The sequence below is a fragment of the Cheilinus undulatus genome, linkage group 14, assembly GCF_018320785.1.
Source record: "Cheilinus undulatus linkage group 14, ASM1832078v1, whole genome shotgun sequence".
NCBI classification, from domain to species: domain Eukaryota; kingdom Metazoa; phylum Chordata; class Actinopteri; order Labriformes; family Labridae; genus Cheilinus; species Cheilinus undulatus.
Genome location: NC_054878.1, coordinates 13,653,577 through 13,669,623, shown reverse-complemented (window position 1 = coordinate 13,669,623; position 16,047 = coordinate 13,653,577). Strand labels below are relative to the sequence as shown.

The 16,047-nt window shown below is 39.4% G+C and overlaps 1 protein-coding gene across 2 annotated transcripts in view; it reads right to left on the bottom strand.

Annotated features, from left to right (window-relative positions):
- The window catches only part of ches1 (checkpoint suppressor 1), a 132,047-nt gene that overhangs the window by 40,046 nt on the left and 75,954 nt on the right, over window positions 1-16,047 (bottom strand). For both annotated transcript variants that reach the window (XM_041804457.1, XM_041804458.1), the window contains exon 3: window positions 6,729-6,880. In XM_041804457.1, the coding sequence (XP_041660391.1) occupies window positions 6,729-6,880 (152 nt within the window). The remainder of the gene's footprint in view (window positions 1-6,728; window positions 6,881-16,047) is intronic.

The window sequence follows — 16,047 nt, the reverse complement described above, 5'->3', positions numbered from 1 at the left end:
TGCTAAACTGATACTTTTAACATACTGCTGGTGCCTAAACAGTGCCTGAATCAGTGATTTTGAGAGGAAATAAAGTGTATTGAAAGTCTGGGTATCGTGATTTGCAGAAATATCTTTTTGAGGGGCCAGTCGAACTTGGCATAAGAAAAGGTAACCTTATCACTCAAATTCTATAACATATTTCCTGCCTTTCATTTGGGATGACAGGGGGTCAGATTGTGGTGGCAGGGTTACAAAATGAAGTCTTGATATTTGTGTTGTAATTCCATCCGATAGGTATCACATGTGCACTGTGTCAGTGCTGAATTACAATACTCATTTCTATTTGGATGAAATAAAATCCATTAGGTTGATACTTTTAATGTGTGATGCTATGGTTGGAGTTGGTTTTGCTGGGCCCCAGATGATTTTCAGATTTTTAACTGGGCCCATGGAAACCCACCCAAACCTACTGCAACTGCAACACTGAAGTGGCTGTTCCAAGGCCTTTCCCAGGTAGATGCACCTCAGCTGAAACCTTGGGGTTTAGTTGCCCTTTATTTTGTTGGACTGCATCCTCAAGCTAAAAAATGTCTTGTAAATTTGAACTTTTTACAACCTAACCCATAGTGGAGAATAGATTTTGACAGTTGCAGTCCTAATGGACACAGGTGTCTGCTGGGTAAGATAACAGTCACTCTAAAGGTCCATACATAAATCTAAACCATGCAATGCTCTTCAGGTGCTGCATGGTGCATTAAGAAATGGACTCTCCCATTCCCCACTGTGTGTCACAATGCAAAATGAGAGCCCTCTCCTCGCTCCCCCTCCCGTGCTCCAACCTTCTCCTCACATCACCCCGCCTCCCCATCCTCCTCGTGTTCCGAATCCGGCCTCCAATTTGTTCCACTTCCCCATACCTCATTGTTCAAAATGACACTTTTACATTTTATGGTGAACCAATTATTCTGTCTTACACAGTCCGCTGGCTCTGCAAGCCAACCTGCCCGGATCAACTGGGGAGCGAGGTGGGGTGGGTGGTGGAGGTGGAGGTGCTGGTATTTCAGAGAAAGAGAGAGAGGGAGAGGACCAAGGGAAAAAAGACGACTAATAGTAGCTCTCGCTGACATCTCCACAGGGATGGGCAGAAAGAGCCGGAAACCGAGAAGTTAACGGAGAGGGAGAGGATGGGGGTGGCGGGGAGAGGTCAGGAGAGTAGAGTGGCGGAGGAGACAACACAGGTGGATGCTGCAGAGGGGTCGAGGAATGAAGTGGATGTAGACAAAGGAGGATTTAATTGAATGATAAAGCGGTGGAGAGGGAGTGAAAAGAGAGGATAAATCACAGCAGGGATAAATAAAGAAGACAGAGTGCTGGGGTGGTGGTGGGGGGGGGGTGCTGTGGTTGTAATGTATGCCTCAGGATGAGCGGGAGGGTGTGTGGGACATTAAAAGAGAAGACAAGAGCGAGAGGGGAGCGTAACAGAGGAGCTGGAGGAACGGCAGAGCACAGGGGGGATGGACTGGGGGGAGTGAGAACCAGCGCTTTTACCTGCAAGGTGCCTGAGGGAGGAAGGAGGTGGGAGGAGGGATAGGAGTGAAAACAGCGTGCAAAAAGATTCAAGGAAAGGATGGGGCGGGTCAGCTGAAGAACGCCGGGGGCCAGGTGGGAGGAGAGAGAGAGACAGATGGAGAGAGAGAGGAGGAGAGGTGGAGGAGTGTATATGCTTTATGTTGTATTCGCCTCAGGGCAGCAACTACTGATTCTTTTTTATCATTTTATGTATTAATAATCTTTTTCATTAATCGTTTAGTCTATAAAACATCAAAAAATAGAGGGAAAGTCTTTCTTAGAGCCCAGGGTGACATTTTCACTCGGCTTTTCTGTCCAAAAACTCAAAGATAATTCACTTACAATGGTCTGTAGGAGCAGATAATGGCACTGATTTCTCAATCTGATTACGTTTACTTTCACAAAGTCTTGACTTGATGTGAATTGATTTGATTCCTGAAGATCCACTTAAGTACAGCAATTGCCTAAATACAGTATAAAAGCATTTCTCAGCGTTTATTCTGGGAACTTCACATTTTCTCTTTTACTCCACGAGTAAACAGCGCTGTTTTCTTTAAAGTATTAAATTGCTTCAAGAGCAAAATCATTTCGCTCATATTTAACTGACCAAAATAAGCAAGTCAGTAAACACAAATACACCGCTCTTAAAAATAACCACAGGCTAGAACTGTTTTTGCAAATGCAGACTAACAGTTGTTTTCTGTGTGAAGAAACTGATGAAGTTGTGAGCAGATCTTTCCACTTAAATGGTCAGAAATGGACGATAAGGAATAAGTACATTCCCGTCTTAAAAGGTAGAGCAAGAAAAAGGTTCAGTATTTACCTTAAAAATATATTTATACATTTTAGGTCATTAATTTTTTATCCAGTGATGATTGCTCTGGTAAACATCATCGTTTCCAGGAGGCTCCAAACAGCTCTGAGTTAGATTCAGTAAACCGTCTTAACTGCAAAATCTTAACCTCATCACTTCTACTTTTACTCACAAACCTGTAAAACTTTTCACATTTTTGCCAACAGTCAGAGAGGCTGTAACTATTGTGAACACAGCTGTACCAGCATTCAGTGATTGATCAGTCAGTGATCATTTAAACAAGATATCTTAATTTATCATGTAAACCTGCCCCATCCTTTTATATTTAATTTAGTTCATGTCTAATCAGGACTCCAATATCCTTGCACAACTTGTAATCATACCATTAACCCTTGAGAGTTCCTTTAATATACTAATGTATTTGTCCCTAAAGACAAAAAATGTCCACTTCCCAAAAACTGCTGTAAAAATAATATATAGAGATTTTTTTCCACTTTAAATGAGTCAGTATTTTAAAACTTATTTGGCCTGAAATACATATCAAATATTAATTATATATATATTTTTAACCCTTTAAAGGTCAGTATGTTTACATAACTTCACAGTTTTTTTAATCAAAAAAGGAAAGTACTATTGAAAACTAAAATAATTTCCCCAAAACACATTTCAAGAATTTTTTGCTTATTATTATCATTAGGCCCTGAGGTGGGTCAATAATTGGCAGCAGCATTGATTTTGATGCGTCTTTTTTTTTCCAGTGTCAGATTTGGAAAAAAAAAAAAAAAAAAAAAAAAAAACAACCAAAAAACAAAACCTCACACTCAGGCCAGTATGTTGACACAGCTCCACTGTTTATAATGGAACAAAATCACAAAAACTCAAAATACACACTCATACACTTTTCCTCCACACATGCATATGAATAGGATTAGTTAATACTGATGGCCAATTCTCCAAAGCATCCTCTGCCATCAGTGTGTGTATGTGGAGTGGTGTGAATGGGTAGGTGTGACCTGTGGTGTTAAAGCACTTTGAGTATTCAGACCACTAGAGTATATGTGCCATTAATGACTGTGACCTTTGAGCTCAGATCTCCACAGTCTAATCTGTCCATCCATGAGTCAGGTTGAATTTTTGAGTTATCATGTTAGCAAGAATAGGCAGGGCAAAAGTATGCACAGACAGACAACAAACAAATGTAACTTAAACCTTAGCTATTCCCATTGAGGAAGCATAAAAAAAAACATTTTCAAACTGAAACTGTCCATTTCTGAAATGGGAGGCGCTGAGAGAGATGTTACTGTAACAGGAATACTGTTTCAAAGAAATTATATAAAGAAGGGAAGCTAAACCACTGGGTGTAAAGAGCATGAAACAGAGCAGGGACCAAGGTTTTCTAAAGAAATAAATCATGTTTACCACATGTCCCTAAGTTGCACCATCTACACAGGTCACTAAAGACACAATTACAACACCAGTTTACAACAATTGTAACAGTTTGTAACAATGTAAATCTAAGTTGTGTGTGTGTGAAACTATTTCATTAAACATCATAAGCCACACTGAACTGACAGGTCCTTCATTTTATTTTTTAAAGATTTATTTGGGGCATTTTTCTGCCTTTATTTGACAGAGGAGGACAGTGGATAGAGTCGGAAACAGGGACAAGAGCGGGGGAGAGTTATGTGGTAAAGGGCCTCAGGCTGGATTCGAACCTGGGCCATCCACGTACATGGGGCACACCTTAAACCACTAGGCCACCTGCGACCAATGTCCTTCATTTTTAAATGTTAAAGCACAAAAGACAAAACTCTGATTTGCTTTAAAAAAAGAAAAAATACGACTTCCAAATGTCTTGAGTTAAGTAATCTTTGTCTTTAATAGTACATCTTGTATCATCAGGGGTGGAAAAAAACTCATTACATTTACTCAAGTTTCTGTAATCGAGTAGCTTTTTTGTGTACTTGTACCTTTTTGAGTATTTTTTAAAATCACTACTAGTACATTTAAAGGGAAGTATTATACTTCACTACATTTTAAAAAGCATCAAGTACTGAGTAAAAAAGTTAACACTAAGAGCTGAAACGAGGAAGTTCTAGCTTTCTGCCGTTAAGAAAAGGGCCAGAAATTTGACTTTCTCTGCACATGATGGTCAGTAGCAAGAGAATGATTCCACACATCATCCTCAGACTGCTGTTACATTTGACTTGAGGTCAAGTCTCACCTTGGTTACAGATTTGTATTCTCTTGTTATTACACATAAAGAAAAGCTCATATTTTACTGTATAATCCCCTCAGGTATCAAAGTAGCTGCTCAGTACTTTGAGTAAACTTCAAATGACGTATTTTTCCCTTTTACTTGAGTAAATTTATAGATTAGTACTTTTACTTCTACCTAAGTAAATGTTATCTAAAGTAGCTTTACTTTTACTTAAGATCAATAGTTGTGTACTTTTTCCACCTCTGGGTATCATTCAGTTTTTTTCTGATACCAGTGCTAAATCCAAACTTTATAAATGGTGTTTGTGCCTGAACCGTTAAGAGAATAAAGTATGGTAAAATGTGGTGGATGAATAAAAGCTAACCTGAAATCATAAAGGATTTAAAAAAATATGTAAAAAAGGTGCTGCTAGATCATTAAAAAAAGGTGAACCTTTTTATAAAATGTGCTCAAACATAACACATTTTGTGCCTTTCATTTGGAGTGGCAGAGGGTCATGTCATGGTGGCAGGGTACCAAAATGAAGCACTGAAATCTGTGATTTAATTTGGTATGGTAGGTATTAGTTGTACTGGTACCAGTACTGTGCTGAAACCAGATTTCAGTACTCATTCCTATCAGTAAGTATAATTTCCTTGCCAGATTGGCAGATGTTTTGTAATAAGTAATTCAGGTTACATTTTCTGCTCGCTGTATCTTGAAAATAGGATGAATCTCTGAACCTGTCAGGTGGATACGATGTACAGGAAGCATAGTACACGGATATGCTTTTAAAAAAATCAGTTTTGGGCTTGTATGCCTTAATTTGAGAGGACTGTGGATGGTAAAGGAAAATAGGGAGACAGAGCAGGGAATTACATGAGGGAAAGGTGCTGAGACAAGTTTGCACACCTGGAACCAGCCCACCTGCATGCAGGCCAATGCACCTTCAAGATTTGAGTTTCTGCAGCATGTTTTGTCCAAACATCTCATGAAATTTGCTGATGATACAGTCCTGCTCTCTCTGCTTCCTGCCTCCACACTACACCACGGCCCTGTTCTGCAGGAGTTTGTCACCTGGTGTGGAGATGTTTGTCTTGAGCTGAACAATAAGAAGACTAAAGAAGTCATTGTGACATTCTCCAACAAGCAGAGACTGCTGGCAGAGGCTGTCACCACCACCATTCAGGTGGAGCCAGTGGAGGTTGAATACAGGTACCTCGGCACAACTTTCGACAGCTCCCTGAAGTTTTCCTCCAACACAGAGGAGATCCTGAAGAGATGCCATCAAAGACAATATTTACTCAGGAAGCTGAGATACCTTGGGGTTAATTCAAACACCCTAATGACTTTTTACCACTCCTTCACTGAAAGTGTGCTCTGTTTCTCATTCACCTGCTGGGTCCACTCAATCAGCCTGCAAAACTGGACACGCCTTCATACATCACAACAGTCTGCCCAAAATCATTGGACATCCTGTCAGAGCTCTGTCTGCTCTTTGTGATCAACAGACTATTCGCACTGTTCTCATGATACTCTACAATCCCTCACACATTCTCCACTCTGTGTTTGAGTGGCTACTGTCAAGCCACAGACTGTCCAGGCTGCAGGACTCAAAGAAAGAGAGCTACCTTTGTCCACACAGCAGTCCAGCTCCTAAACTCTAACCCATCTGTACTACAGCATCATATTGATACTCTCTCCTATAATAGACAGTTGTCCTCTTGCACTGACTGCACATAGCACTTTAGAGCTGAGTCTCTTTGGGTACTACGTCCCATTCCTTTTATGTATTTCTTGCTATTTGCACGTTCTGTTTTAAATGTTAAGTGTCTATCCATGCTGCTGCTCTCTCTGCCTTTTAATTGCCCTTCAGGGACAAATAACGTGTTTTGAATTGAATTGATTGAATTGATAGGTAAAGACTTTTAGTTGTAAAACATAGTTAAATTAGTCATTAGTGCCACAGCTTTTTCAGTTTAAGCCATTAAACAGCCAGTAACATCTACAGTATGTGTGCATCAACATCTGCTTTCAATGCATGCATCCATCTGTCTCCACTGTAAATGAAAATCATTATCCAATCAGGATTTGTAAAGCAATTACCCAATATATTAAGACATTTTATCAGCAATCAATGAAGTAATCAGCTGATTTGCTCACCTGTGGTGAAATGTCTGAGGCAGGGTGGGTGGGGAGGTGGAGGGCGTGGCCAGCCCGGGCGAGTAGGGGTGATACGGCGTCTTCTTCAGCGCCTGGATCAGGTTGTGCCGATACTCCGGATCGATGGACCACAGAGAGCCTTTACCTATGCTCTGAAAGAGAAAGAAGAAAGATGTCAGTGAAGGTGCTCCCAGGTGCTTTAAAAGCGCAACAGCAGCCAATCACGTGAGCTCAAAGCCAAGCCCAGACCTTGAGCTAGATTTGTATTTACCAAACCACCTGTACACAGCAGTGATTCCCTTATTCCCCGAAGAAGACAACCCCTGAAGGAGTAAGAATTAAAACATCCTCATTGCCCCCTCGCTCTACATTTTCCAATCCTCTGCTGCTCCTTGGAAGAAAATTCTGGAGGCCTTTTACTGATTAAGACATAGGGAGACTCTTTAACTTTTTCCACTCCAGAGGCAATGATGGTGTGTATTTTTAGATCAAAGCAGCCTCCCCCCCTCACCTAATGAAGCTGTCGGCTCCCAATCTGAGTGAAACCAGCCTATAGATTATAGAGGAAGGAAGGATCTTGCCGTGAAAATACCATCCCTGTCTTTATCTCTCACTGCCTTCTTTTTTTCTTTCATCTTCAGTCATCTGAAGGTGGCAAAATATGGAGTTTGTGTACAGCAGAGACAGAGAACAAGAAGAGGGAAATAAATGTAAAATAAAACCCGTCCTGCATCGCGTTGCGCTCACTTTGTAGTGCTGTGTGATGTGATACAGGTACAGGCTGCAGGGAGGGGAGATGTCATGGCTGCAGGCTTCTGATTTCTGCAAATACCACAAGGAATCTATTAAAAGGGAAATGTCAGATATGCCAGAGCCCGTTAGCATTAATTGGAGAAAAATTTTTAAAGCTGAAGATCATTTTGTGTTGAAAAGAATGAGAAAAATACTCCTTATTACATCCACAGGCAAGTCAAAAGTTCATCAAAATGATTAAAAACTCCTGAATGAGAGATGTCAGATGCCAATACAGCACAGGCAAAAATCAGAAGGTACAGTAGTGTGTCTTTGCAGAAACAGAGCCCCTGTTTCTCTGGATATTCCAGCGCCCCGGTCTTTGGATCGACTTTCTACATAAAACATCTCTACAAAAGAGTGACACTATTTCTGGGAAGGCATGCCGCTCTTTTTCCTGTAAATAATTCAGTTATTTATGAGAAGTTTGCTGCAACTTCTGCAAAAATAAACTCAGATTTTGCCTCCTTCTAGAATCATGTGTACCATACTGCAACTGCTCAGATTTTTCTTATTTGAATCTTTCATATTTTACAACATTTCTAAGAATCATAATGAGCCAAGGTGTCAGCTTAGGGGTAAAAACATTTTCAAAGTAGGAAAAAGACATAAAAAACAACTCCTGTGTAACTCCCATGACTGCTAAAGTATATTCTAAGAAATGACAGCCAGGATTTACCCTACATGTTAGAATTTCCCACTTATTTTCTAATTTCAAGTTTTCTGCATGAAATAACCAGGCACAGTGCGGGTTACAAACTAACACAAAAAATGCAGTTCTTCAAGTGTCCACTGGAGGGCTGGCTTGGAAAGTGAAGGAAATCCCCATAAGATCCGATATTAAAATATACTTTTTGATAGTCGAAATTAACATCTTCACAGACACACTCATGAAATATATCAGACTGCACTGATTCTAGTGATTTCAGTGTGCTGCCCCTTAAGACGACTACCCGTCTGTAGCACTGGTCATATTGGTAGGGAAGCAAAGCAATACAGCACAACAGACCACTCCACTTCTTCTGCCAAGTTCTGTGAGTAACGGTAGAAATGGGCAGGAAAACTAGGCTATTTCAGAGCTAGACAAGACAATTGTGAGCCACAACAAACATTTTTGAAGCGCTTTATTAGTTCCAAGATAGAAGTGACTGAACATTTTCTGTGATTCACAATCTGTTATTAAGAGTGTGGAAGTGGGTCCTGAGGCAAGACCAGCTCAGACCCACTGATCTAAGCAACAGTCTATATTTTTTTGACATTGATAAAAGACATAAGCTGAAATGTATTTCAACCAGAACGAACAGGAAAATAGGGAGGAAATAGGTTAAAGAGGCTCTCCTCCAATGTGCTGGCCTGCTTTCACACTAGCAACATTGATCCACGCCCGGGCAAAATGCCGTATGTATGCAGTCTGAAACAGCAGGTGGTGGTATGCATGTAGCTGGTTCACAAACCTGCCAAGGAGGAGAAAGAAGAAGAAGCTACCATGGCAACCACTCAAGTCATGACCTGAGCGAAGATTGTTTTTGTTTTAACCCGGCAAAAAAGTCCATTCTGCAGCCATGGAGGTTTTAAAACCACTTTTTAAGATGCCAGCAACGTCGCTCTTCGTATCTGCACATCTATGTGCAGCTCAGAGGACAAAACTAACACTGGTTCACAGTTTATTAGGGCCACTCTTAAAAATAAAAAAACAATAAAGCGTGTTGAGAGAAACTTAAAATGTTCAAGTTTAAAAAGTCAGACATTTGTAGGAAAAAACTTGCAATCTCTAACCTTGAAAGTTGTATATTATTTGAACCAAAATGTAAAATTTTTAAGATTATGAATTTTAAAAAACAGCTGATTGTGCGGAAGAAAATCCAACCAGATGCTGTTCTCCTCACACTAGTCCTGCAGTTGAGAGCCAAACTAAATGAAACTTCTCATTGGTACTCATCAATAAAGGAAATCCTTGTGATTTTAGTCCAAATTTAAAAGTTTAAACTTAATTATTCAGGATGGCTTTTAATACTGAGTAGCGTGGTGATACTTTTATCTTATTAGTCTGTATTTATTAACGCCTTTTTTATTTTATGAACTTTTTTTTGTGCTGTGTGTTTTAAATCCTATTTGAGTTTTTGGTAAGCAGTGGGATGTTGTAAAATACTTTTTAAACAAGTACATTTACATTTATATATACTGGGGTTATCCAACCACTGTTTTCAGTTTGATTTCTTGCAAATGTATGACTACAATGTTGTCAGGTTATAATTTCATGAATTTATGCATTTTCAATTTCAAGATTTTTCTCATAAATCTAAGACTGTAAACTCCAAAATTGTGTTTGGTTTCTTGTAAAAATATGTCCTTGTCATCCATTTCCCCTTGTGGGACTAATAAAGGAATAACTTAAATGTATATTTCTGGGGACTTTTTTAGTCTTCTAGTCATGAGTACAAAGAGTCGAAAACAGGGATGGGAGAGGGGGAGAGACAGGCTGGACTCGAACCCTGGTGGCCCATGTACATGCCTTAAACCACTTGGCCATCTGCGCCCCGTACATCTTAAAAATTCAATGTTTTTCTCAAAAAATGTTTTTTGTTTCGCTAAAATATACAGATCCTCTGTGTGTTTTTCTGTCTTTTAGGGTGGCTCTTATCTGCCATCATACATTATGTTCTAAACATGATTTTTAAAAATCAAATGCACTTCAAATTCTGACAACATCTGATCAGATAGCCCCAACAGCATGTGTTCCAACTACTGATTAAGTTTTGTCCAGTTTACAGAAAAAGCAATGTCTTAAAAGCTAGTACAGTACATGACACTTAAATACTTTTTGACGCCACCTGTTTTAAAGCAACAATATCTCTGTAATTGTAATGACTGGTGGAATTAAACATTCTTGAAACTTGAAAATCTGCAGATCTATGACCATGTTTTTAACCTAAAGCTGCTGCAAGAGAAAGAAAGAGAGCTGCAATAGTCCATTTAAAATTAACAGGCCTAGAATATTAATGCTTCACAAGTCCTTTTAGCATCTCATAAAGATGCTAAAGTTATATTTATATCTCAAGGCAGACAGTAGAGGGATGGAAATGTCTCCAATATCCACCAATAGAAAGACGTGGGACCAAACATTTGTGCATCTGCACAATTTAATTCTGTACAATTTAGAATTTACAACACTAGCTCTTTATAAAACAGGATATTACTCAAAAATGACTTAAATCTGTATTGCCATGGTATCAGAGCAGGGATGATTTGATTTTTACAAGTATTTTATTAAAGTTTAAAGTCTGGTATCATGACAGCTCCATCATAAACCAATAAAGCCTAGAATTAAAACCTGTTCAGATATGCCAAATATATTACTTTGAGCGTAACTGCTAAAGTAGGACACATCTTAAATTTAAATCTCAAGCATGAATATCTGATGTGCAGCACTAGAAATCCTGCAGCAAGTTCCAGATTTTGTCACAAACTCCCCCTCCCATTCATGTCTGATTTGCTTAAGAACTTCCTTGATATACAGCTCCATAATGCAACCGGTCTTTTCTAATAAGTACCGACCCTGCGGAGCCTCTTTGGCGTCTCCTGCTCCCAGCATGTCCGGCGTATCTGTCAGAAACTCTGCTGCCATCACTACATCGTCTGACCTTGTAAGAATGCGAGGAGCTAAAAGGATGTGTGTGCACTGTTGATTTGAGTCCCCTCAGACTGGATCTTTGCATTAGTATGGCAGTGGTGTTGAAGTCAGACCATATGTAGCATGTTTTGCTCGGAGTATGTGTGGGTTTGGGGGCTGAGCGTGTACGGCGAGTTCCCTGGGGAGTGTGATATTACCCAGCATGGTCTGCTCCTGGGAGTGCTTCTATTACTGCCAGCAACGCCTCTCCTGGAGAGCATGATATTACACACACATACGCTCGCTCCCACAGAGGTGACCCCCACTGGGCCAAATTTCCCCTTGCACCTCTCGCCCGCCAGCCGTTTGTATATGTGTGAGCGTGAGTGCGCCTCCTGTCTGCCCGCCTGCCAGCCGATTAAATCAATGCTCCCTACAGAATCTCTGTCTGCCCGGGCTCCTGCTTCTGCCAACCAGCCAGCCAATCAAAACGCTCAATCTCCAGACCCCCCCGGTCGATAGGCCAATCACAGGGCGCAGCTCACAGGAAGGGTCTGTCACCTGGGTTATAGCGGTCGCCTTGGCAACAGGCATCATCTGAGCTTGGAAGCCAGAGGAGGTGAAATGGACTTTTCATTTTCTGACAAATTTCAAAAGTAAAATATAAAATAAAAGCCAGCATGTCTCGAAATCGATTATCACAAAAAGTATTGGTGGTCAGGGATTGGATTTAAGTTTTCACTCAGGCTCAACTTTGATTCCGAGTTTAAAAATAGCATTCCTTTACACGGCTGGATCTAAAGAGAGAGAGAGCTGACTGTGCTCCTGATATTCACCAGAAACTCTGTTTGTGATCTCCATTTATATGGTCTCCTCTCCTCTCCCTGTCCTTTCATCGCTCCTGGTCTCACTCCTCTGAAACAGGCTGGACCAGATGGACCAGAAATCACATCTTCATCCTTTTTTAGCTGAATGCTGACACACTGTATCACCTCCAATGTTTTTTTCATCAAAATAAAACAATGGTTGTTAATAGAGCTCTATCACCTTGTCCACAATAACACACAAAATAAAAATTTTTATAAAATAAAAAGTTTCATATTGTGACATCAAGGACACAGCCAATGAACACCTGTCAGGTGCCAAATGTAGGTGGATCGTCTGCTTGGTGAGCAGGGGTTGAGGTAGGGGGTGGCTTACAGGGCTTAAGCCCTGAATGTCTTCTTGAAAGCCCTAAATCTTTTAGGTTGGTGGAAGTATTTTTTCTGCTTATTGGTATGATCAATAAATGCAAAAAGAAATCATTTATAGTACGCAAATGGACATGTAAATCATGGGCTAACTGTATAAAATCTAATGTTTTTAACTTGCACGAGCTTATACTACAATATTAAAAATAGTTTTAACATCCAATTAGAAACGTTTTCTGTATTTTTGAAGATATATCTAAATAAAGAACCCCACATGTTGCTTTCTATGTTAATTTAATAATGTTAATAATACCAATTGCAAACTTTCATTCTAAATTCATACCCTTTCCAAGTTATGCATATTTAAAAAAATAAATATGACAGTTTCTGCCCTTTTTAAGGCAGAATAAGCAGAAACTTTTGATCTTTAATATAGTGTATAATGGTTTTAGAATGATCAGCACACTTTGAGAACCATTATTTAAAATAAATGATGGTGGCTGTAACCAGTGTTAATTTCATTGACTAAAACTATAAAAATGTTCGACAACTTTTTTTTCCTGAGACAAAAACTAGATCTAAACCAATCAAAACAGATCTTTGATGACTAAAACTGACAAAAAGTAAGTTTAGTTTTCATCAGGACATTATTTACTTTTTGTCAGACATTCAAAATCTGTAAAATTTCTCCTCTGTATCTCTTCTGCCTCTCAGCTGTAGAAAGCAGGGACCCCGGGTTTGGTAGGGTGCATAGAACACACTACCATGATTTGATACCAGATTTAGGCAAAAGAATTAATGCTTCAACTAAAACTTAAGACTAAAATGTGAGGACTTTTATGGACTAAAACTAGACTAAAATGATTTTGAGTTTTCGCTGACTAAAAGTAGACTTGCTTTTTAAATGTGGAGCTGCATCATCTGTGCCCAAAGATGCATACTTTTGTATGTGTTTGAAATCTAAATTTGTATTAAAGATTGCTTGAAAATGGTGCAAATGAATAAAATCTGATCAGAGAAGTATACCCCAGAAGTTTGGGCTAAGCCCCTGATATCATATTCTTCTGGCTCCACCTCTTTAAAGTAAAGTTTGGAGGACTATGCTCCACATTGCAGATAAATGTTTTTACTGCTGATGTCGCCCTGTGGCAAATGATTCACACTTCGGATGAGTGAGTGTGTCACTGATGACAGTATCTAATGAAAATAGACAAGGGATGGAAAATGCCCTTCATTTGGTTTGCACTAATAAATGCTGTTGCCTGCAATATCCAGTCACAGTTCATACAGAAATACACATGTACAGTGGAAAGAACAACTCACAGCTGACAATGCATATCAGAGGATATATGAGAAAAAATGTATGGCTGGATGGACAGGCAAAAGTTGGGCCAAAATAACTGATCTGCACCGTCCTACTTTTTCAGACTCTTCTGCTGGGGTACCAGGTGTCCCTAGCTGGTCCTTGAAATGCTTTTTAAGATCAATTTTTGGGCTTTTAGTTCCTTTATTTATAGAGGAAGACAGAGTCCAAAACAGGGACAGGAGTGGGGAATGACATGAGGGAAAGGAGCCACAGGCTGGACTTAAACCTGGGACGACTGGATGCATGGGGCACAACTTAACTGCTAGGCCATCTGCACCCGATGGACATATTTTTGAAATGACAATGGCTATTTTATGTGAACTACAGCAGCTCGACCATGTTTAAGAGCCTAATTTCTTTCTCAATTTTTTGTTGTTTAAAAAGCTAATATGGTACCACATGAAGAGCCGTTTGGGAGATGAAAGATCCAAATGACCCGGATCTCTAAAATTTGCATCATTATGAGCAAGAATAAACAGGCAATGGCTGTTAAGTGCACGCAAGATTAAGGTTAACCAAAGCATGCAAAACTGGACTGAATCAAACTGGACTGCTAGGTGGAAACGCAACATTAATGATATTCAGTCATCAAAATTGCACAAATGCATCAGCAGTATTTAGTAAAGTGGGTGAAACTGGTGAAAAATGTTGCTAACGTATTTGTATAATATATACATGGGTTTCCCAACATCAGTTCTATTGGTATCAACAATACTGACCTATATCATTTGAAAATATGTGTATATATCTTCATATATTGCTCAGCTGTGCTTTAAAATAAGGACTTTTTTCTGGCTGATGTGTTTTTTATCTGCACTCACAAATATTCATATAACTGGAGTGTTTGCAGGATTACACAACAAATAATCCTAAAGGTTAACCCCTGCATTAAGAAACATTTCATCCAAAAAGGGATGAAACCAACGAGGCTGCTTTGGATTTTAAATTGCAACTTTAAGCAACATTACTCTCAGAAGAAACAGATTTAATTATATGTATCTGTGTCACTACGGCAGTTTTCAGTAGTTTTGATTAGGAAAGCAGCAGCTTTAATGCGCCTCTGCGTTACAAAAAAAAAAAAAAAAAAAATCTGCAGAAAGCTTGAAGCATGTGCAGGTATGTTGATGATGGACAAAACATGCAGACTGTAACTTGCCTGAGACACGTCATGGTGTGAGTAAAAGACAAAAGGGGAACAGAGAAGAGACAAAGGCAGGAGGAGAGAGAGAGTGTGAGTGTGCGTGAGTAAGAGAGAGATGATTGTGTGTTGCCAACATCTGTTTCCTGTGTTATATAAGCTGTGGGGGCTGGTCTCCCTTGGAAATGGGAGATATTAAAAAGTCGTGCTGCCTCTGACCCCGCTAGTAACACTATACTACTACTGCTACTGCATTCCTATCTGCACTATCATCCACACACATATACATCCTCCTCCTATAGCACTGAATGACACACACAGAGTATATCAGGGCCTTAAAAGCACCTAGAAAAGTTCACTTTCTTTTGCACAACTTAAATCTAACTTAAAGACTTGCTGTTTTTCACCGTGATTTTAGCTGGGACGAAGGTTGACTCATGGTTTTTGATGAATGCTCACATAAGTCTTCTTGTATTTGGTATCTTCTGTCTTTTTAACCTCCAACTGTTATCGCTTGATCTAAAACTCACACATAAAACTCAAATTTCCTTATTAATCTTACATTCTGGAGACTAAGTTTAACCATTCCTTGCTCATGTACTTACATGGATTAAAGAACGTTTGACACTTTAAAAGATAAGCTTTCTTTCTTGATTAAAGAGAAATGTAAAGTGGCAAAACAGTCCTATTTGTATGCAAAATTAAAGCTGGTATTCTGTAAACGTAACATGCAACTAAAAATAGGGGAAAAGCTAGCCTTTCTTTTTCAAAGGCAGCAAGATTTTGCCACAACTTATATCCATCCAAAAGGATGAAATAGCAGGGAAAACGAAATAAATACAGCTCATTATGGGTCAAAATTTCAGGTTGTAAAATCCACAAGAATCCATATTATATAAACATAGATAAAGTCTGTAGCCTGGTCTAGACCAAACATTTGTGAAGCAAAAGGTTAGAAACTTGCAACCACTTGCAACTAGATGCTCCACAACGTTCTGAAAGCCTGTCAGCTCACATCCCTCCATCTAGGGAAGATGCCTCACCATTCCCATAGCAAAGACTGTTCTTCAGGTTCCACTTTTGCTTTTTATGCCTGTCTTACAGATACATTTAATCATTAGAGCATGATAAAAATGAGGGCAGTGACCATGAGGTACCTGCTACTGTTTCAGTTCTGCTTTTGCCCAAAAAACATGAAAACATACAAAGAGATCAGAAGATCC